Below are 21492 nucleotides of genomic sequence, written 5' to 3' on the forward strand. Positions count from 1 at the left end.
ACGACTTTACTTTCAGGGATCATTTCTATAGTTTCTGACTGGAGAAATGTGTTTCTAAAGTGTTTGGTCTCACTAACCACCATGATGAGTTGTGATATTTCCTTCTGACAGTGAAGTGGACAGTGAATAATGATTCAGTTCATATGTTCACTGTCATTGATGACTGTTCTTTGCTTTCTAGTGGAGCATTGAGGAAGGAAATATAGAAAAAAGAAACTTTGCATATGTTTATTGAGACGAAACTGTCACGTATGTGAGGAGGGGGGCTGGACCCAAACGCAAGACCGGCTCAGAGAACTGGGGTTACGAAAAAAGGCTTTAATGATGAACAGAGGAACAAACAAAACCAAGGCTGGCAAATCCAAAAAGGCAAAAGGCAAAACTAACTAAAGTCTATCCAAAAGTAACTAACCACAACCAGGCTGGCAGAACAAAGGCAAACAGAACCAAACCTGGGTGGTGACACAGCAAGGAGATAGGAAACACAGGGTCAGGTCACACATGCGACAACAGAACACTGAACAACGAACTAGCACAGACTACAAGCAAACAAGACTAGATATAAACAGACAGATTACCAATGAGGAACAGCTGGCAGGAGGGAAAAGAGTCCGGGAGCTGATAGGTGGAAGCAGGCTGGTGAAGGGGGAACAAGGTAACAGGGCTAACGAGGGTGATGCAGGGCAGGTGTGGAGGGAAGGAGCACAGAAGGGAAAGGAAAGTCCGAGGACATCTGGTGGTTGGCAGGAGGATGGCAGGACTGGGGAGTGAAAGGAGGTGATAGACCGGACAACAGGAGCAGACAATGACAGGACACAAGGGCTAGGGCTGAGATCGTGACACAAACTAACACTAAAATATTAACAGGAGGTAACCAGTCTGATCACGTTGTTTCCCTCGATGCTCCACCAGAAAGCAAATCAGTCATTAAAGACGATGAATTAATGAACTAAATCATTTTCACATCCTTCCAGTCTTCAGTTTGACTACTGTATGTTTCTGATGGTGTAACAGCAGTTTAACACTCATTCATTCAAAGCATCATCCAACTATAATGTCAACACAATTACTGAAGATTTTCAGGATAGTTGAAGTACAACTTCTCTTATTGAAGCTATTTTGATTTATCAACACTTCAGGAGTTTATATGCCAGTTATTGGATTTATGTGCTCCTTTAAATTTAGTTAAACACTTGACTAAAACATCTAATTCCACACAAAAGTTTAAAAACAAGCTTTATCTGCTTTGTTACTGCTGGTTGTATCTGGGATTTCTTTTCAACATCATCGTACGTACCCACTCAGATCATGTTTCCTTCCTCAATGCTGCACCAGCAAGCAAAGAACAGTCATCAATGACAGTGAACATATGAACTGAATCATTATTCACTGTCCACTTCACTGTCAGAAGGAAATATCACAACTCATCATGGTGGTTAGTGAGACCAAACACTTTAGAAACACATTTCTCCAGTCAGAAACTATAGAAATGATCCCTGAAAGTAAAGTCTTAACTGAACCAGCCATGAAAACTGAAATTAATGAATAAAGAACATGAAGTGAAGTTGAGCTGAGAGAGAAGCAGTTCCACTTTCTTCCTCTCTTCACAATGACAGAGGTGAAGAGATGGTGACAGAGCCTCATGTTGAGCCACTCCTCCACTGAATATCACTAACTCCTCCTCACTGAATATCACTAACTCCTCCTCCTCACTGAATATCACTAACTCCTCCTCACTGAATATCACTAACTCCTCCTCACTGAATATCACTAACTCCTCCTCACTGAATATCACTAACTCCTCCTCACTGAATATCACTAACTCCTCCTCACTGTAACCAGCTGCTGCTCTGCTGCTCATTTGACTGCAGGTAAGAACAAACTGCATGGAACAACTTGGCTTTCTGAATTGGGATTAGAAATATAGTGTGCATCTACAGAACAACTTGTATGTTAGTCTGCAAGATTCAGGCAGCTGTGTGGGTGTGTGTGTGTGGTGAGTCGTACTGGATAAGCTGTACAAGCAAGCAGAGGAGCAAAGCTCAACTGTTCACTTCCTTCTTTGTTAGATTTGCACTCAGCCAGTGTGCAAGCTGCCTCATGTCTGAATGAAGGTTTAGCTTCTGTCAAAGTCACTCAGAAGAGCTCTGCTCTGTTGTTTACTTGTCTTTACTGTATTTCTTATGCAGCAAGGTGCATGGACTGTATGTTAGAACCCAAGGTGAATAAACTAGCTGAACCAGTCTGACCTGCTGACTGAACAACTGATGTGTGAAAAGTGAACAAACATGAAGAGACAGACTCAGTGTCTCAGCTCCACACAGGAGAGCTGTGCAGATTTTAACCAAATAAGGAAGCAAAAGTTCCTCAGCAACAGGCTTTATAACTATACCGCAACAAGCAGCACTTCCTGCAAACACTTTGGCCTTTTAGATGATTGTTCAGTCAGATATCTGCAGTGTTAAAAGCTTACAGTGCAGTAAAATCCACTGTTTTTATGAAAACACTCCGTTCTCTTCCTCTGTTGTTTTTAGTACAGTGTATCTGCTATGAGAAATGAAAAGGTGTGTAGCAAAGTCTGCAGTTGTATTTAACAGCATTTATCTCTCATGGAAATAAATGAATTTGACACAACTTGCATTTTGTCTGTTAATAACTAGATTCCATCTATAAGGATTTTTGATTGTATAAGACAGACTGTTGGTAAGGAAAAGGTTCCAGTCAGGTCCAAACAGCATGTGACTTTGACCTTTGAAGCCAATCTGCTCCACATTGTCCAGGTGAGGAAGTGGTGTGAAGTCACATGACAGCTGCTGCAGCTCTGTGTTGTTTCTTCATCTGATGGGCTGTATGGACAGTCAGGGATAATGTTGTGTACTGTATGATAACAGGATGGATCCATTATGTCTTTACATGAAGAGTGAATTCACTGAAACATTATTGAACAATGAAGTGACTAAATGAAACCAAATGAAATGTGTTTTCTGTAGCTGTGAGGGAGCAGATGGACAACATGACATATTTCATAAAGTGATATAAGGGTCCAATATATGGTTTTTCATTCTGGGCATGTGTGGAACTGATGTGACAGATTCAACTCAATACTTATTCATGTTGAAGAGAAGTTCTATTACATGGATTTAGATGAGTAGTTGATGTGTATTTTGTATTATAGCTTGTTAGCAGTTCAACTCAATTCAAATGTGGAAAGTGTTGTTGTAGTTTATTACTTTTTGTAGTTAACTACTGCAACTGCCAGTTATTTTTGTCTGGAAAAGAAAAGGAGGGATTTCTATTTTTTGCCTTTTTATTTTTTATCTCCGCCTCGCATGCCTTGATTTTTATTCCTTTATTTTAAGTTGACGTACAACAGACCGAGGAGGCAATGTTCATTTTCTGTTGTATGTAAACTTTCTGTTGTATGGTAAGTTTCTGTGAAGAAGCCACATATTTTAGTTTGGGTTTAAATGTAGAAGTGATGGAAGTTACATCCAACAGAAAGTTAACATTGTGATGAAGACACATATTTGGTTTGGACTCTGGATCTTACAGTTATAGATATGATCATTTTAGTTTGAACTCCTTTGTCTCCTTTAATTAACAAAACTATATTTTATCTATATTATATAGATAACTATATTATATCTAAGCTGCTGTAGTTCAGCTTCTTTCAGTGTGCAGTAACTAGTAACCTGACCCAACACAGTACATATGTGTTTTTATTTAGTATGATATATTCACTATGATGTATCACTCTGTCAGTGTTTCTGTAAACCACTAGATGGCAGCATTGTTTCAGTTCTGACTTACAGTACAAGCAGGGGTGATGTTTCAGCACAAGCCAAGGTATGGCAGTGTGACATCACAAAATGCCACAAGTACCCAGAGGGAATCTGAGAAACATAAACTTAATTTCCAGCTCGCCATATGCTATTAGTACCACTTTTAGCAGATATAATGCTATGCCCCAAAACAACAAGGTGTACTGTATGTAATAAAATGCATTGATTACTTCCACATGACCTCTCTCTCTCTCTCTCTCGCTCTCTCGCTCTCTCTCTCTCTCTCTCAATTCAATTCAATTCAATGGTGTTTTATTGGCATGACAAAATGTACACATTTGTATTGCCAAAGCATATTACATGTGTATAACAATATGAACAATGTGAAACAAGTAAAATAAAAACATTACACTATTACTACTGTTACTATAATTGTAACATCAATTTTATACAAATGTCAAAGGACAAAAAAAAAAAAAAACTCATTCTGGGACTGGTTTGAAGTAAGTGTGTGTGTGTGTGTGTGGACGGGGTGCTCACTCACTGTCCCTCAGATTGTGGCATGTCACAATATATTTAGCTGCTGTGTTGCAGCTTGTCTTCTCCTCTCCCAGTAGGACGGCTAGTTTGCTGATGTCAGGGAGGCTTCTGAAATTTGGGTGGATCTGTTCAATTTTTGGGTAATAGTAATTTCTAATTTGGTTATATTTAGGACGGGTGATGATGAAGTGCAGCTCTGTCTCCACCTCTCCCATGTCGCAGTGTGAGCACAGCCTCTCTTCTGCTGGCAGCCATGTTTGTCTGTGTCGGCCTTTTTCCACGGCCAGGCCGTGCTCCCTGACTCTGGACTTCATTGCATTGTTTGTTGTTTTCCTCTGGACATGTAAGAGCTTCTTACAGAACTCTGCATGCAGGGTCTCAATTGGATGTTTGTCCCAGTTGCTAAATTCTTGACCTGTGATTGGACCCCACACTTCACTGCCATAAAGGGCAATTGGTTCGATTACTGATTGAAATATTTTCAGCCAGATTCTAATTGGAATGTCTACAAAAATGTGTCGTTTTATGGCATAGAAAGCCCTGCATGCTTTTTCTTTCAGTTCATTCACTGCATGGTTAAAATTTCCTGTGTTGCTGATTTTTAGACCTAAATGATTATAGTTCTGGGAATGTTCAATGTGGTTTCCTCCTAACGTAAATGTATATTTTTTTCCCTGACATCTGGATCTTTTTTGAAAAATCATAATTTTGGTCTTTTTCATGTTTACTGCCAGGGCCCAGGTCCGGCAGTACTGCTGTAGCCGGTCCAGGTTCTGCTGTAAGCCCTGTTCAGTAGGAGACAGCAGAACCAGGTCATCTGCATAGAGCAGGAGTTTAATCTCTGAGTCGTATAGAGTGAGGCCGGCTGCTGCCGATTGGTCTAGAGTTTTTGCCAATTCATTGATGTAAATGTTGAATAAAGTTGGACTCAGGCAGCATCCCTGCCTCACTCCACGCTCCTGAGAGAGGAAATTTGTTCTTTTATCGCCAATTTTTATGCCGCACTTATTTTCTGTGTACATTGATTTAATTATGTCGTAGGTTTTACCCCCTACACCACTTTCAATAACTTTGTAAAACAATCCTTGGTGCCAAATAGAGTCAAAAGCTTTTCTGAAATCAATAAAGCATGCAAAAATTTTTTATTTTGGACTACATGTTTATCAATTAGGGTGTGCAGGGTGTAAATATGATCGGATGTGCGGTATTTTGGTAAAAATCCAATTTGGCTTCTACTCAAGACATTGTGCTTCATAAGGAAGTTTAGCAGTCTAGAATTTATAATATTACAAAAAATCTTCCCCAGATTACTGTTCACACAAATGCCTCAGTAATTATTAGGGTCAAATTTATCTCCATTTTTAAAGATTGGGGTTATTAGTCCTAGAGTCCAGATGCCAGGGAAGTAACCTACACTCAGAACCAAGTTGAATAATTTTGAGATGGCCAATTGAAATTTTGAGCTCAGGCATTTTAGCATCTCGTCCAGGATGCTGTCAGGTCCAGGTGCTTTCTTAGTTTTTACTTTTTTGATTTTGTCCTTAAGTTCCTGCTCAGTAATGGATAAGTCTAGTGGGTTCTGGTTATCTTTAATAGCCAATTCTAATTCTTATATATATATATATATATATATATATATATATATATATATATATATATATATATATATATATATATATACAAACTAGTGCCTTTTATTTTTAAGTTGTACTTGCCCAAGTCTTTCGTAATATTTTGCTGCTATTACTGCTTTTAATACTGCTTTTATTTATTTGTTTTATTTTAACTACACCGAGAGAAGCCAGGCGAAATTTCATTGTACCGGAGTATAATGACAATAAAGATCATTCTATTCTATTCTATTCTATTCTATTCTAAAAAAAAATAGGGAATGGCAGATTTTCTATAATGTTCAGATGGTGTCCTGTTTTGCTGTGTTCCTGGTGGGCTTGGCAGACACAGAACAGTTGGTCGGGGGGAACTGGTTCTTCTAGCTTGATGTCACATCTTGAGTCACACGTTGACACATTAAGTCAAATCAGAGGCAGCCATCACACTTCTACAGCCACCTGCAGTGTGAGGTTACTCTTTTTTGTAACTGGAGGAAGTGGCAAAAGAAGAAAAAGCCAGAGACATTAGGACCAAAAACATCAGTGATCATGATGTGAGAATGGAAGCCCATTCCCGCCACTCAATAAAATAAAAAACTACTAAATTCTGACTTTATATCTCACAATTCTGACTTTATATCTCACAATTCTGACTTTATATCTCACAATTCTGACTTTTTTTCTCAGAATTCTGACTTTATTTCTCAGAATTTTGACTTTATTTCTTGGAATTCTGACTTTTTTTTTTCTCGCAAAAAAAAAAAACAATTCCGAGATACAGTCAGAATTCTCAAGTTCAAGTTCAAGTTTCAACTTTATTTGTCCCCTAAGGGCAATTGGTGTGCAGCACACAAAAAAACACATAAGAGACAGTAAAATCCACACATGAAAGACAATAAAAAACCACAGTAGAATCCACACATATCACAGCTTGACAGTCATACAGTTACATTTGAGCGGTTATCATCAACAGTCAGTTCTGAGGAATAAAGTCAGAAGTGGAAGAAATAAAGTCAGAATTCTGAGAAATAAAGTCAAAATTGTGAGATTAAAAGACAGAATTCTGAATAATAAAGTCAGAATTCACATTTCTTTGTCCTGTTTTAGGGTGGATTTCCTCTTTTAGGTTAGCCAAAAGAAAGTGTGAAGCCAGAAGAAATTAGTCTGAAAATATGTCAGAACACAAAATTGCCAATATTGCCACACTACTTATTATGCAAAAGCTAAACATTATTTAGCAGCTAAACAAGGCTCTCCTCTTCTTTGTTGGCAGAGACCATGAAACTAAATGTTCATCACAAAGGGAAATGTGTTGGACTGATAAACTTCATACAACAAAACCTTCAAGATTTAATGATTTTTCAATCAAACTGTTGAATAAAACATCAGATGCCTGTCTTCAGATGAGCAGAGCAGTTGATTTGAATGGCTCATGGAGAGAAGCACACAGCAGTGGAGTGCAGTTCTCTGAACAAACAGGTTAGATGTTTATGACTTCAGCAGGAGAATCAAGGAGTGGTTAGGGTGGAAAGTGTCCTTCAGTGTCTGATGGAGACAGCCACATGTCCTGGGAAACAAGATGTGTAATGACTCAGCAGAAATAAAGAAGCATATTATTTCTTCCACACAAACCATTCATTTAAATGGGACTTTTGTCACTAAATGTAATGGAATTAAACTTTGTCCTGGCTGCAGGTCTGCTATCTACATGTTATCTACAGTATAAATAGCCTATGCACTCATTGATCTAACTAACTATAACACCATGTCTGCATGTTTGTGACCAAATGGATACAAATGAACACAAGAGCTGAGTGGAGTTTCCCTCTAACTGACTCCTCTCCTCCTTTTAACTGCAGCGATCAGCAGCTCAAAACAAAGAGAAGCTCTTCTTAATTTAACACTTAACACTGTTGGGAATCCCATTAGGATCTGTGTCCATGTTGAAACCAGTCTGAAGGGGGTAAAGTGGGTGTGGCCAGACACACACAGTCAGTCCAGTCCAGTTCAACCCAACAGAGAGGGAAGCTTATCTTCTTCTGCAGTTGTTGATGTTGACGATGATAAATCTTGTTCATTTTATTGTATGTGTTACATTCAGTTAGAAAGTGCAGCTCTGTCTCCTCCCTTCTCCAGATTCAGATTCAGATTTTATTTACTCTAGACTACACATCGTATGGAGTACAAACATAAAACAAAACAGCAGTACAACGGTAAACAACCAGAATAGATCTTTAGCACAAATTAAGCCATTTAAAGAGAGGCAGAACATTACTCAAAAATGCACCCAGTTTACATACTATCCTTGGTTTATCTGTCTACAATAATAATATAAGTTTAAACATAGACGGATGGTTTACAAAGTATTTTGGCAGGTACTTCTTTCCATTCTCAACATGCTTGTGTTTTTACATTCAAACAAAACGTGATATTCATCCCCCAGACAGTTGTCATTACATAAATTACAAAACCTTTTATTCCTTTCCAGACCTTTGTATCTTCCTGTTATTTTGGGAATTCTGCTATTAGAAACTCGAAAATTACAAATAACCTGGCCATACCTCCTGTTTTCACAAAGTAGATACTTTTCAAACTTAAAGTCCTCTTTAAATTCACAATATAAATCACATGATGACATACTCTGAAGCTCATAATGCCACTTCTGCAAAAATTGATCTTTTAACCTCTGCTCAACTGCCAGCTTCAGCCATTTAATATTATCACACCTCTGATCCAACCAAAGGTAGGAGAAACCACATTCATCTAATATTTGCTGAACAGATGTAATCCATGGTGATACATAGGTTCCAGTGATATACAAGTTAAATAAACAATTATACATTGCCCGGCTGATCTTTGTATCCTTCCCCTTCAACAAACTCCCCCAGTAACCAATAATTCTTTTTTTAATACCTAACTCCCCATATATCATATTATTACAAGTTGACATTTTAACTTTCAATGTATACTTGAGGAATTTCAGATGCAACCTCTCTAAAATGGTCTTCTCGTTGTAATTAAATACAATACCCAGGTATTTGAAACTATGTATAATTTCTAACTCCTCACCATCACAGAAGAACTGGTACTTCTTAACATCAGTTTTGTGATGGCCAAATATTGTAACTTTAGTTTTACTACTGTTTATACTCAGCTTCCATTTCCTACAAAAATAACACATTTGATCAATGGCTTTTTGAAGTCCTTCTTTTGTTGTAGCCATAACGATAGTATCGTCTGCATACATTAATACCATGAGTTTAATAAAACTATCTATCATGGCGTCACCACATCTAGCCGGCTCGCATCCATTTTGTACCAAATATTCCGCAAGATCATTTATAAATAGTGCAAATAATACTGGGGATAGGTTTTCATCCTGCCTGACCCCGTCAAGCTAACAAAAAAACTCAGATTTGGCTCCTTTAACAAAAACACAGGACTTAATATGGTTATATAGTATGTTCACAATGACATTAAACAATCTACCATTAATACCTGCTTTCTGCAGTTTAAACCAGAGTGCATCTCTCCATACTGTATCAAATGCTTTACTATAGTCAATGAAAGAACAGAACAGACTCCTTTTCTTTTTGCTTTAAGTACAAATATATGATCAATCGTGGAATACCCATTTTGAAAACCTGCCTGGTTTTCCTTGAAAATACTATTATCTTCGCAAACTTGTGCAACCTTACATTCAGTATATTAGTAAAAAGCTTGCCAAAACAACTCAAAAGTGTAATACCCCGATAGTTATTACGTTTTCCCCACTTTTACATTTATTATGCATCTTCTTTGCTTTACGATATGCCTGTCTTTTATATCGACATTCAGAATTAAACCATGCTGTTTTTTTCACATGCACAGTCTTATTCCTTTTCCGCATCTTTCTAGGGAAAGTAACTGTCGCACTATCAATCATGATTCTGCATATTTCATCAGTTATTTCATCCACGGACATAACATCCCAATTATGTAACAGATTATCCAAATTGCTTAACTGTATATTTTCTACATACTCCTCTCTTTTCTCCTTGTGCCATTTACCAATTTCTGTCTCGTCTTTTATAACAGAATCCTATATGCAGTCACAAGGAGTCACTGGTTCCTCCTTGTGAACTTTATAGTTCCCACACAACACCAGTTCAATAATGCAGTGCTTATCTGATAACAGGCAATCAAAATCATGCACATACAAATGTTTTACTCTGCCGAATATAAAGGGGGGACCTATCATGTAGTCAATCACAGTATTATCAGTTGAGGTAATGTTCCCTACATATTTATCTTCCCTGCATCTGCCATTTAAGATACAAAGAGCAAGGTTTTTGCACATATCTAAAAGAGCAGTGCCATAGCCGCCATAGTCTCTAGATGTATCCATTGACTTTCTCCTCAATGGTATTTGAGCCAGTTCCAGCTTTTTAACAGTACACAAAGTTTCTCCAATATGCTCATCCTCATCCATTTAGTCTGTCAGATACTTATCCATAATCCAATCTTCTCTTTCTTTGGTGTGCGCATTCATGTCCCCACAGATGAGGAGATAGTTGGTATCAATAGAAAGGTCAAGGATAGCTTGTGTTGGATCGTCAAACATACCAGTATTAGAGTATCTACTCTTGTATGGCGGGATATAAACTGCCAGGAGCACCAAGTCTTTCTCATAGTTCAGTATATTTCTGTTGATTTGTACACATACACAAGCATCGCTATGGACTATTTTCTGCACACACTTATCCCCAATAGCATTACTTACTGCGATTATGACTCCGCCTGATCGCCAATTTGTAAGATTATGTCGATTCTTGATAAACACTTGGAAGCCCATGTGATCCGATTTTTCAGTCAAGTCTGGTATATCTGTATCGTCTGTTTTTGTCTCACTGAAGCATAGGACATCGTATTTCTTACACATTTCAATGAAATCCGGGATTTCTAGTTTACTTCTTATGTCACACACATTTAGGGTAATTATCCGCAGATCCTGACACCAGTGGCCTTCTCTTTGTACTCCGGGCCTGTCCTATAAGTCAATTCCAAAAGCTTTGTAATCAACATCATCATATCCGATCAGGAAGAGGTCATCCGGGTTGTTGATGGTGATGTATTTACCATCCTTCTTGCAAATGACTTTGCCATCTCTGATGAATGTGTATTCGCATTTCTCCTTAGCATATTTAAACAGTTTATACCTCACAGATGAATACTTTCTTGTACATATCCTTTTCCTTCAGCATCCTCTTATTCATCATCAAGTCAGCCTTCTTTCTTCTGCTCACAAATCTGACTATCACTGGACGGTTCTTACCCTGCTTCCTTGCGCCGCCCAGCCGGTGTGCTGTTGAAATATCCTGCTCCTTTACATCCGAACCGGCGGCTGCAGCAAGTCTGCACACTTTCTCTATCAGCCGGTCCTCACTGTCTTCACCGTCCCGCTCCTCCTCGATACCGTTGATTCTGACATTTTCCTTCCGGCTGTGCTGTTCGAGCTCATCCTCTTTGTATTTGCATTCCAGAATGTTGTTATTGATCTTTCTCTTGTCAACGGATAAGTCCAGTTGTTTCTGCACAGCCTTGACAATAGCAAGTACCGCTGCTTTGATGGTAATCAGCACTGTTTTAGTTAAGTCCTCGGTACCGAAGTCGGCCAGGATCTAATCAGTTTCGGCCTCAACTGCTGCCATTATGTCTGCGTGCATAGTGTCCTCTTTACTCTCACCTCTCATGCTCTTTATGATAATTTCATCCTCATCGCTTGTCTCATGACGATTAGATAGGAAAACTCCCGTAGAGGCACTACTCTTTTTCTTCGTCTTACTGTTATTCATGGGCGGCATGTCCACTTGCAAGCGAGGTGGGCTGGCCACAACATGAGCATAGGTCGGTTGTTTTTTGCTGACGGTACTCTCGTTCTCGGTTCGAGCACGGTGCTCATCCAACTTCCCTCGTGGCTTTTCCGTGACAACCTCATCCACGAAACCCGTTTTAGTGCGTTGTCTTCTTGTAGTAGGCTTCTCCGTCAACAACGAGGCCATCCTCTAGGCTTGGAGCTGAGGTTACTTCACCTGTTCAAACCCTTGCCAGTAGAGCTTTCAAAAGCCTCCCAACAAGCGACTATATTAACTGTATTAGGAGTACTTTACATTTAACGTTCACTGAGGTTAGATAATCACCTATGTCAAGGCAAAAATCCCAGAGATTTACAAAATTTACTTCTCTTCAATTCACTCAATCATTCCAGCCGTTTACCCGGAACTCGCGTGCCATAGCCAGGCTGTGGCTGAGTCTGTACTTTGTTAAGGTTTTATTCAACTCTTGATGGTTCACGTTAGTCAGATACTTTGCTACTGTGTCAGACAGAGCCATGTTAGGTAGGATATCCATTTTTATAGATTTTTAACGGCATAGAAAGCCCTTCTTGCTTTCTCCTTGTGTTCATTCACAGCCAAAGAGAAATTGAACTAGTTTTTAAACCTAAATAAGTGTCATTTGTGGTCTGTTCTAGGGCGCAGTGTCTGATACTAAGTGTACTGCTAATTCCCTGATATTTGGGGCTTTTACAGTAGGTTTTTAATTTGGGTTGTAGGATGAGACCGGGTGCAGGTGAATTTTCATTCATTGTGCCAGTTTGTCAGTATAAATGTTAAAAAGCTCTGTCTCACTCCATCGAGTGAAGAAATCTGTTCATCTGGTCTCAGTTTTAACTGCAGAGTTAGTTTTTATATACATGGATTTAATATGTTTCTGTCTGACTACCTTAAAAATAATCCATCATGCCAAACAGATTGAGGTAATTTTTGAAAGTTGCTTTACTGTTGCGGGGGGTGAAAATGCGGTCAGATGTTCTGCTTTTTGATCATTCTCAAGGGACAGGAAGAGGCGCACACGTACACACACACACACACACACACACACACACGGAGCAGCCTCTCATGTTGAATCACTCTGATGGCACCTCAGCAAAGAATCACATTGCCATGCTAGATTTCTTTTTCCAAAGACATGAAAAACTGTGTAAAGACACTAATATAATGGATGCTGCTGCATACACACACACACTCAGGTGTGTTTCTGTGAGCGCTGGACAAGACACACTGTTCTTCTTTCTCTTTGTTGGATAGAAGCTATAGGCCTGAAGTGTGTTTTTATTTATCTGTTGATGTGCCATTGAAAATGGATTTGTTTTTTTACTGTAATTGTATCAAAGTTCAACACTGTGGTATCCTGACAGTTTGGATAGTAGATTAGATGACTACCAGGGCTGGATTGAGCTCTCTGTCTGTTTGCTGCTGTAATCTGCACTGCTTTATGAAATATATTAATTTCCTGCTAATGACATAAGACTGGCAGAGTGTCTCAAGTGTTGAACTTATTAAAAGGATGCAGGGGAATTTAGTGAGAGGGAGGAGAGAAACAAAGAGAGATGTTAGTGGTGGAATGAAACGGTGTGTGTCAGGGAAGCTGGACAGGACTGAATGAGCATGAGCAGTAGCTCCACCCACAGCATTTATAACCAGTCTCTCAGCCTTCCAGCAGCACTTTGGCTGTATATCTGCTCTCTGCTGCACTGCTGTTCTCTAGCCGGCCTCTTTCCACTATGATGTTGTCTATGGGGATGATCACAGTTGTAATGAGTGAGTACTTACTGATCTTTTGTATTGTGATCATATAAATCTTGAGTGAGTACTTAACTTACTGATCTTTTTATTGAGATGCCATTGCCTCTGTTTGTTTGATCAAAGAGAGGCTGGTAGTTTATATCAAACAGTTAATTCAGTGAACAAAATGAGCAGAGAAGTTCCAGCTCCTGTCTTCACATTAGTTATGTTATCAGATTAGTTCAGTTAGACAGTAAGTCAGGCTGTATTTCTGCTATGTGCAGTGAACTCAGGTGACATTATTATTCTATGCACTACTAGATGTACAGTTTTAAATGGAGTTAGGAGGATGGTGTGAGTGTGTGTGTGTGTGTGTGTGTGTGTGTGTGCACCTCCACAACTGATAAGGATCTACAAGATCTCTCCATTACATGACTGATGAGTCATGTGTGTGTTTCTCTCTGAGGTCAAAACTCAGCCATGCCACCCTGATTGTGTGTCTGTGTTAACTGACTAACGATAGAGTTATTTGAATATACAAGAGCAGCACAGCAGAGTAATGGAACACAACTAGAGTCTGCACACTGAATGCTTCTGCTAAAGTGCATACATTTATCAATCGTCTGTCTAGGTGTTACTGTAATACATTAATACACTAACACATTTTCAATGTGTGAACTCCACTTTTGTTCCATATTTAAACAGACACAAATCTTTGCGGTGATTTACAAAAAGCAACTGATAGAGTCTGCAGACAATTATCATGTGGTTTACAGAGCGAGGGTTTGGTCAACACAGTGTTCCCTCTTGGCTTGGAGACCACCACAGTGTCGGCGTGGTTGCCAACACACTGTTGGAGCCAGCTGGGTACATGAAAGGAATATTACCAACAGAGTATCTGTCAGGATAGCAGCTGCACACAGATACAATAAATAGCAACACAATAACTTACCAGTCAAACGTCTGTAAAGACATTTATGTTGTTATTTATGTTGTTGCTAACGGGAGAAATGACAACCAGGACGTACAGTACAGTCCCTCAAGAGAAAGGGTTGAACTGAGGGAGAAACTCAAAGGAAACTTGAAGGAAAAAAACTCAACACAACAGTCCTGTCAATGGTCTTTGATGTACGCTACTAGGCCTAGTACATCAACACTGATGAGTCATTGATGGTAGAAAAGTCAGTGCCGCTTTCTTTGTGTATAGAGCACTGATATCACAAATTCAAGGGTCAGTTCTCCAGTTTCTAGCAGAAGGAAAGAGTGGTGCAGTATTGTCTGAGCTGTCCTGGGGCACAGGAAAAATGTGTGAAATAATCATCTGACATTTCATTTTGAATGTTTTTCAACTTACTATCAAGTGATTATATGATGTGATATGCAGTGAATCAGCTAGTAGCACTTTGCTGAACATCTACATTTTGTCACCTGATAGTTGAGTATCAACATTGGATGATCCAAATAAAGTCTTACCGTGCTTTTTATACTAATTCCATTATTTTGAACCCTTCACGAAATTACTGACAAATGATTACATCAAATGCCATATGTCATGTCACAGACATGCCATATTTCCTGTCACTCTTTATACTGTCTAATAATGAATGAATAATGAATTATAATAATGCTAGCTGTGACTTTCACTACAGTGGGATGAATAAGTTATCTCTCTCTGTCTTGCTCTGTCTCTTTTATCTGTACAGGCATATAGGCTTATTTGATATAATTTTGTCATTCATGTTGTGTATTTCATGCATCTGATTAAATTTTTTTTTTTTTTTGCAGTTACAGCTGTGCTGCCAGAGGGACAGAGTAAAATCCAGAATGTGTCGGGGAAAGTTAGAGAGAGCATCACTCTCCAGACTGGAGTTAGTGGCCTGCAAGGCGACTATCAGGTCCTCTGGTCAGATGACTCAGATCAATCTGTCCTAGTCAACTATAATGAGGGCAAGTTGAAGCTAGACTACATGGAGAGGTTCAGAGGAAGACTCCAGCTGGACCCAGGGAGTGGATCTCTCACCATCAAGAACCTCAACATCAACGACACCGGACTTTACCTCGGACAGATCATCAATGGAGCCGGATCAACTCACCACTTTAATCTAACGGTCTTGGGTGAGTAGTAGGAGACTTAAATTCTCAAAGGAACAGTTCACCCAAAGAACAATATGACCTTTAAAGCTGCAAGTCAAATGACACGCTGCGTACATACTACTGCCACTATTTTGCACAACCTTTTAATACTTGAACCCATACTTTTTTTGCGCAGTTCCATTTTTTTTTTATGTTAATATGTCTGAGTGTTGTTTGTTCATATAATCCTCTGGACTGGACTCATTTGCTCCATTGGAATAGAGCAAAAGAGTCCAGTCCCCCTCCTGATCTCAAAGTCTGTTGTATGCTGTTTCACAGAGCCTGATCCTGAACCACCAACCTCTGCAGCCCCAGTTACTACTGCTGCTGTTCCCCGGACTCATCTAGCAGCCGGCCTAGCAGTTGTCTGTTTTGCTGTTGTTGGCGTAGTGCTGCTGCTCTACTGTGCAGTAAAACATGAGAAAATTGGAGGTTAGTATTAAGAGATTTCTGACGTTTGTATGAAACTAGAAGCTGTTCTTCTTCTCACTGCAGTTATCATCAATATTATTAACACATATAACATGTGTTATCACATTTTCTCTGTATAAAAAAAGTTTTAAATTTGGCTTTCTGAAACCAGCAGACACTCTGTTATCAGTGTTCATTTGTAATGTATCATACACATGAAGTCGTGATTTATCTTAAAATACAACATTAACATGCTTCCTACAATAAAAGATTGGGCTCTGGCATGACACCCTTAGAAGAAGCTGGTCTTCAAAATGAAGCTTTTAATTTCAGCAGCAGTGCTAACATCTGCTTGTTGTTCATGTTTTCACTCTCTGCACAGGAAACTGTCTCTCTTCTGCCAGCAGAACCAACTGTCCAGGAGACAGGGAAGTGGCCTGATGTCAGAGTGTGAGCCTCTGCTTCAGATCCAGCTGAGAACACACACTGACCTCACTTCTCTATGGAGGTGAAGCACTGACCAGCAGGCAACCAGGGCTTTGTGCAGTATACGGCTGCTGTTAACAGTATCCTTAAACGCACAGTATGTAATTTCTGCCGCTAGGCGTCTCTCAATCAAAACAATAACAAAAGACGTAGTTTGATGACGTCGTGAAGTAGCGTGGGATCATGGGAGTTTTTTTTTACAGGGACAGCTTCGGCGACAGAAGGAGCAGCAAACAGGAATGAATAATCGTGATCCATCACGAGTGAGCAATAAAAACAATAGAATGAAAAAACAACAGAGTGGCCAGAGTGGCTAGCTAGCTAGTTGGCCGACTTCCTTCCTCACTCTCTGACGTATCAGCTGGTGTTTCTCGTGTTTCCCCGGAAGTTAGGGGGTAAAGGGGATATGACGCCATTGACAGGCGACCAAATGAAACGCACCGTTACCTTGAATAAAATTATGGATTTCTCTGGGTTTGAACATTGTTGGAAACATTTGGGATAATGTAAGTACACAACTCAAAAAAAATATATAACATAGGTCTAGTGGTTTTTAGGGCGCTTTCACACCTATAGTCCGTTTGCTTTGGTCCGAATCAGTGGATGAGTTGCTACTTTGTTGCATTTTTCATTAGGTCCTGCCGTTCATCTATTGGACAGAACATTTCAGAGAGAAAATCACTTCCTGTCAATCACATTGTCACGGACAACAATGGAGCAACAGCAGCGTATTGCAATTGCGATAGTAGCTTTGATTACTATGATTTGGTGTTGCAACCAAATAAGAACAGTGGAGTACGAGCACATCTCGAGACGTGTGAACAATGTAGGATTGCTTCACACAATTCAGAGGAGACGTACAAGAGGGTACCAAAGGAGAAGGCGGGCCCTAATGGATGCCTACGATATGTTCTCTGTGTACTTATTACACAGAAGACAAGTGAGGTAGGCTATTTATTTAACGTTACATGAATTAGGGGCTGTTCACACATACCGTTTTTTGCGTGGAAAAAGCGCTGCCTGGAGCGCTTTTTGTGAGGAGAAATGATAACGTCACCTGACGTTAGCTGAGCAGCTGCTAGCTCAGTAATCAGCTGGTTAGCACTTCTAGCAGACAGTGTTGTGGAACAAGCAAAGGCTTACCAGATATTTTCAATACATGTCCGGTATAATCCATACTGCCTTTATGATCGCTGTTACAGTAACGTAAATTCACTGATTACAACGTCCTTTTTCTCCACTGGCACTTTCACTTTCTCCATATTTGTTGTTGCTATGGGAAACGGCCAGCGTCTCCGTCATCGTGATTGGTCGGCTGAGAAAAAGCGGTTCACGTCACCCGGCGCTTTTCTGAATAGTTGAACATTTCTCAACTTTTGAAAGCACTCCGCTCTGCCGGCTGCAGACCTCGGTATTCTTATGTGTTTCCACAAGCATCTGTGCAATAGTATTGTCAGCCCATATTTCCAGAAGAGCCCTCACCTCATCGTTCCCCCACATTTGCCCTCGACTCATTTTGTTGCTAGGCTAGTGAGCGGCGCGGCTGTCTCTGCCAAGTGTCAACATCCGTTTTCAACCCACAATGCACTGTATTTTGGTTTGCTTCCTATATTAGGTCCTATATTAAGTCCGATTACGTTCTCACCTAAAGCGAACCGAACCGTAGTTCACTTGGAAACGGACCGAGTCCCGACTTTTCAGGAGGACCATGGTTCGCTTGTTTGGTCCGCACCAGAGTTTGAATGCGTGTTCTCACCTCTCCAAACGAACCGGACTTACGGAGTAAACGCACCATGGTTCGATTAAAACGGACCAACCAGGGTAGGTGTGAAAGCCCCCTTAGATATTTTAATGCGGAAATGTTACATATTATACCTTTAATAGACTGAAAAAGGGAGAGTTTTTATCCAGTGATCATCCACTATTACAAGGAATGTTGTCTGGAGAAAATTAAGTCACAATGTGATGTCTGAAATTTCACCTTATGTAAATAGTTATATACTTAGTGTTGTAATAATTGCAGTAAATGTAAATGTGCAGGAAGATATAGGAGTTTGGTAGGACATGACATGCTAGTTGGAGCTGTTGGGGTTGTGTTCACTGTGCTGTCAAATCTACTAATAAATTCCTACTTTTGTCATACCCCATGTTTGTTTGATGCATTCTTATCACAATTATGACACTCACTTTTTTCCTTTTACAAAACTAGTTCTATTTGTATAAAAGTTTACATTTAATAATTTAATGTACTTTTGCATCATTTATAATTCATTGCAAGTCTTTGTAAGATATTTTTGGGGAGATAAAGGTGCAAAATCCAGGTTTGACCCTTGGTACTGCAGTAGGTGTTACATCTCAGAGGGACTTACAGTTGAAATATGCAGTGAGGAAGCCAGTGGGTCTTCTAGTAGAGGATAATGTCTGGTGTATTCATCCAAAATGGCTACTGTTCACCTTTGGACCCGCAGGAACACAACACAACACTACACACAACACTGCTTTCTCCTTTTATGCACCTTGGGCATGGAATGAGTTGCAAAATACCATTACCTTAGAAGCACTCCCTTCTTTGAATACTTTTAAAGGTCTTTTACAAACTGCCCTGAAGGAAAAATGTTGCTGTTTTATATAACCTTGACTTGAGATGGACTGTGTTACGGATATCGATGGTATGGCCTGTATGCTTCTCTTCCCTTACTTTTACCCTTGTGTAGCTTTTATGTATTATGTGTTCTACAGGGGTTAAAGTGGGATTTGGCAGGTGGGGGAACCCTGTCTCCGCTGTTTCTTGGATTAAGTCAAGAAACAGCAACCCTGTATAATGTTAACCAAAAATGTAAAATTATGTTATATTACTAGATTTCAGCATTGAGGTGCTTACATTCATGATTTTGCATAGGCATACTAACCTAAAAACCTATTCTTGGGAATCGCGAGAAAGTTTCAGAGCGACAGAGACAGAGCGTCCCCGTAACCATAGTAACTCACTCTCACTCCTGCCTGCGTGCGCACAGCGCGAGAGGAGAGGGAGAGACGCAGAAGAGCCGCTGACTGAGATTACTCTGAGCACCATGCATGGGAATAAATTATAATGTAATAGATTTGTGTATATTTCTCGCTATTCAGATGGTCTGAATAACTCTCTGCTGCACGGTGCTGCTCTGTCTCGTCTCGTGCGCTGTCAGTGTCTCTTTTCGCGCCGCGACGTTATCAGTTATGAATTTGTTTTTCACTGCGTGAGAAAATGGACTTGTGGCGTGAGAGCGTGTGAAAAATGTCAATTGCGTGAGTCTCACGGTCACTGCGTGAGAGTTGGCAGCCCCGTGAACTCGCTTGACATTATTATGTATGAAACTGCCAATCAGATTTATTTACTTATTAATCGAAGGTGCCGGAACGCCGTTCCGGATCGTTCCGGCCCACTTTAACCCCTGGTGTTCTACCATGTGAGTTTTTTTATGTGAAACTGTTTAAGCTGCCATCTTGACCAGGAGTCCCAGGAAGAAAAGGGCCCTGTAAATCCTGTATCTCAATGGGATCTTCCTGGCTAAATAAAGGATAAATAAAATAAAACACAGTCCTCATTTATTGTTTGGGAGTTGAGTTTTTACACCAGAGTCAATTTCCAGCAAAATAAAATTGGTCAAGTTGGCTAGGTAATGAAGACGCAGTGATAAAGTAGAAGGTTGAGAGAAATAAAGTATTAATTTCCTCTTAAGTTTTGTCTTCAAAAGCGCTGCAACTATAGCACATCTTCTGGTGCCGGGTTCAAATCACTACTAGTTTCTCACCATGTGCATGAAAATGTATTTGAAAATGTCTTATTTAATAAAAAAAACAAAAGTAAGCCTCTCTTGTCCCTTGATAGAACACAAGCACGACGCAATGGGTTTAAATGTGAGCACAAGATTCCTACAGGTGAAGAAGGCTCGGCTATAAAGACAGTGGATGAGAAATCCCAGATCAAACTGCGTGTGGATTCAAAACTGGGAAATATAGAGAAACTACTTAAACATGCACAAACAAATCAGGCAAACACTGCAAATACATGGGTGGAGAGAGGCAATGTCAACACAAAAATGAAAACAGACAGTGGTTGACAAAGACATCTCAGCTGAACAAGTGGTAAAGAAAATCAATCAGAAATCCTTTACCCCTCAGTAAACCTTTTTTTTTAACTCTTTTTTTTTTCTCCTCTCCAGCCTTATGAACCAAATCCTCTCCTCCTACACAGAAAACACAAATAACACCATGGTGACTAGCTGTCTTATTGATAGCCTATGTAACATAATTTTACTTAGTCAAAGTCAAAGTCAACTTTATTGTCAATTCTGCCATATGTACAGGACATACAGAGGATCGAAATGCCGTTCCTCTCAGACCACAGTGCAGGCAAATACAAGTACAAAACAAAATAACAAGGGTATAAAAATAATAGGATAAAAAATACTAAAAAAGTACTAAGAATTTAAATAATTATAAGTTAAGCTGGGGTCAGGGGGGACAATAACAAGGCACAGATCAAGAACAAAAACTGCAATAATAGAGTAGTGCAAGTAGTCATAAAAGGATGTGCACGTAATAAAAAGTCATCCACAGGATGAGCAGTAGCAGCAGTTTTTGTAGTATTTGGGAATGAGGCACCAATGATCTTCCCAGTCACGTTCACTATGCGCTGCAGGGTCTTGCGGTTGGAGGCAGTGCAGCTCCCAAACCACACAGTGACGCAGCTGGTCAGAATGCTCTCAATGGTGCCTCGGTAGAAGGAGCACATGATGGGTGCCGGGGCACTTGCTCTCTTTAGCTTCCGGAGGAAATAAAGGCGCTGCTGGGCTTTCTTGGCCAGTGATGCAGTGTTATTAGTCCAGGAGAGGTCCTCGGTGATGTGCACACCCAGAAATTTGGTGCTGCTCGCCCGCTCCACAG

The 21492-nt window shown here is 39.9% G+C and overlaps 1 protein-coding gene and 2 non-coding genes across 5 annotated transcripts; 2 read left to right on the top strand and 1 right to left on the bottom strand.

Annotated features, from left to right (window-relative positions):
* LOC139914590 (small nucleolar RNA U3) lies at positions 1–206 on the top strand. Its single transcript, XR_011784778.1, has one exon. It is a non-coding gene; the product is annotated as a small nucleolar RNA U3 (small nucleolar RNA).
* Positions 207–1296: 1090 nt separating this feature from the next.
* On the bottom strand, positions 1297–1512 carry LOC139914588 (small nucleolar RNA U3). Its single transcript, XR_011784776.2, has one exon. It is a non-coding gene; the product is annotated as a small nucleolar RNA U3 (small nucleolar RNA).
* Positions 1513–1833: 321 nt separating this feature from the next.
* Positions 1834–19025, top strand: LOC139914581 (uncharacterized). Of its 3 annotated transcripts, XR_013504304.1 has the most exons (5): positions 13502–13572; positions 15322–15651; positions 15949–16101; positions 16463–18573; positions 18909–19025. XR_013504304.1 is itself a non-coding variant. In XM_078282742.1 (4 exons), the coding sequence occupies exons 1-4, from the start codon at positions 13536–13538 to the stop codon at positions 16519–16521; spliced, it is 579 nt and encodes a 192-aa protein (XP_078138868.1). In that variant the 5' UTR covers positions 13502–13535; the 3' UTR covers positions 16522–18708. The 3 variants fall into 3 exon arrangements, 1 of the variants encoding a protein (XP_078138868.1); XR_013504305.1 differs by lacking the exons at positions 13502–13572; positions 18909–19025 and adding an exon at positions 1834–1871 and having other exon boundaries at positions 16463–18708; XM_078282742.1 differs by lacking the exon at positions 18909–19025 and having other exon boundaries at positions 16463–18708.
* Positions 19026–21492: the final 2467 nt, after the last annotated feature.

The sequence above is a fragment of the Centroberyx gerrardi genome, chromosome 3, assembly GCF_048128805.1.
Source record: "Centroberyx gerrardi isolate f3 chromosome 3, fCenGer3.hap1.cur.20231027, whole genome shotgun sequence".
Classification (NCBI taxonomy): Eukaryota; Metazoa; Chordata; class Actinopteri; order Beryciformes; family Berycidae; genus Centroberyx; species Centroberyx gerrardi.

Coding starts and splice junctions, on each gene's coding strand:
- LOC139914581 (XM_078282742.1), top strand. CDS start 13,536: ATGATGTTGTCTATGGGGATGATCACAGTTGTAATGA. Junction 13,573..15,321: donor GATGATCACAGTTGTAATGA/GTGAGTACTTAC, acceptor TTTTTTTTGCAG/TTACAGCTGTGCTGCCAGAG. Junction 16,102..16,462: donor AAAACATGAGAAAATTGGAG/GTTAGTATTAAG, acceptor CTCTCTGCACAG/GAAACTGTCTCTCTTCTGCC.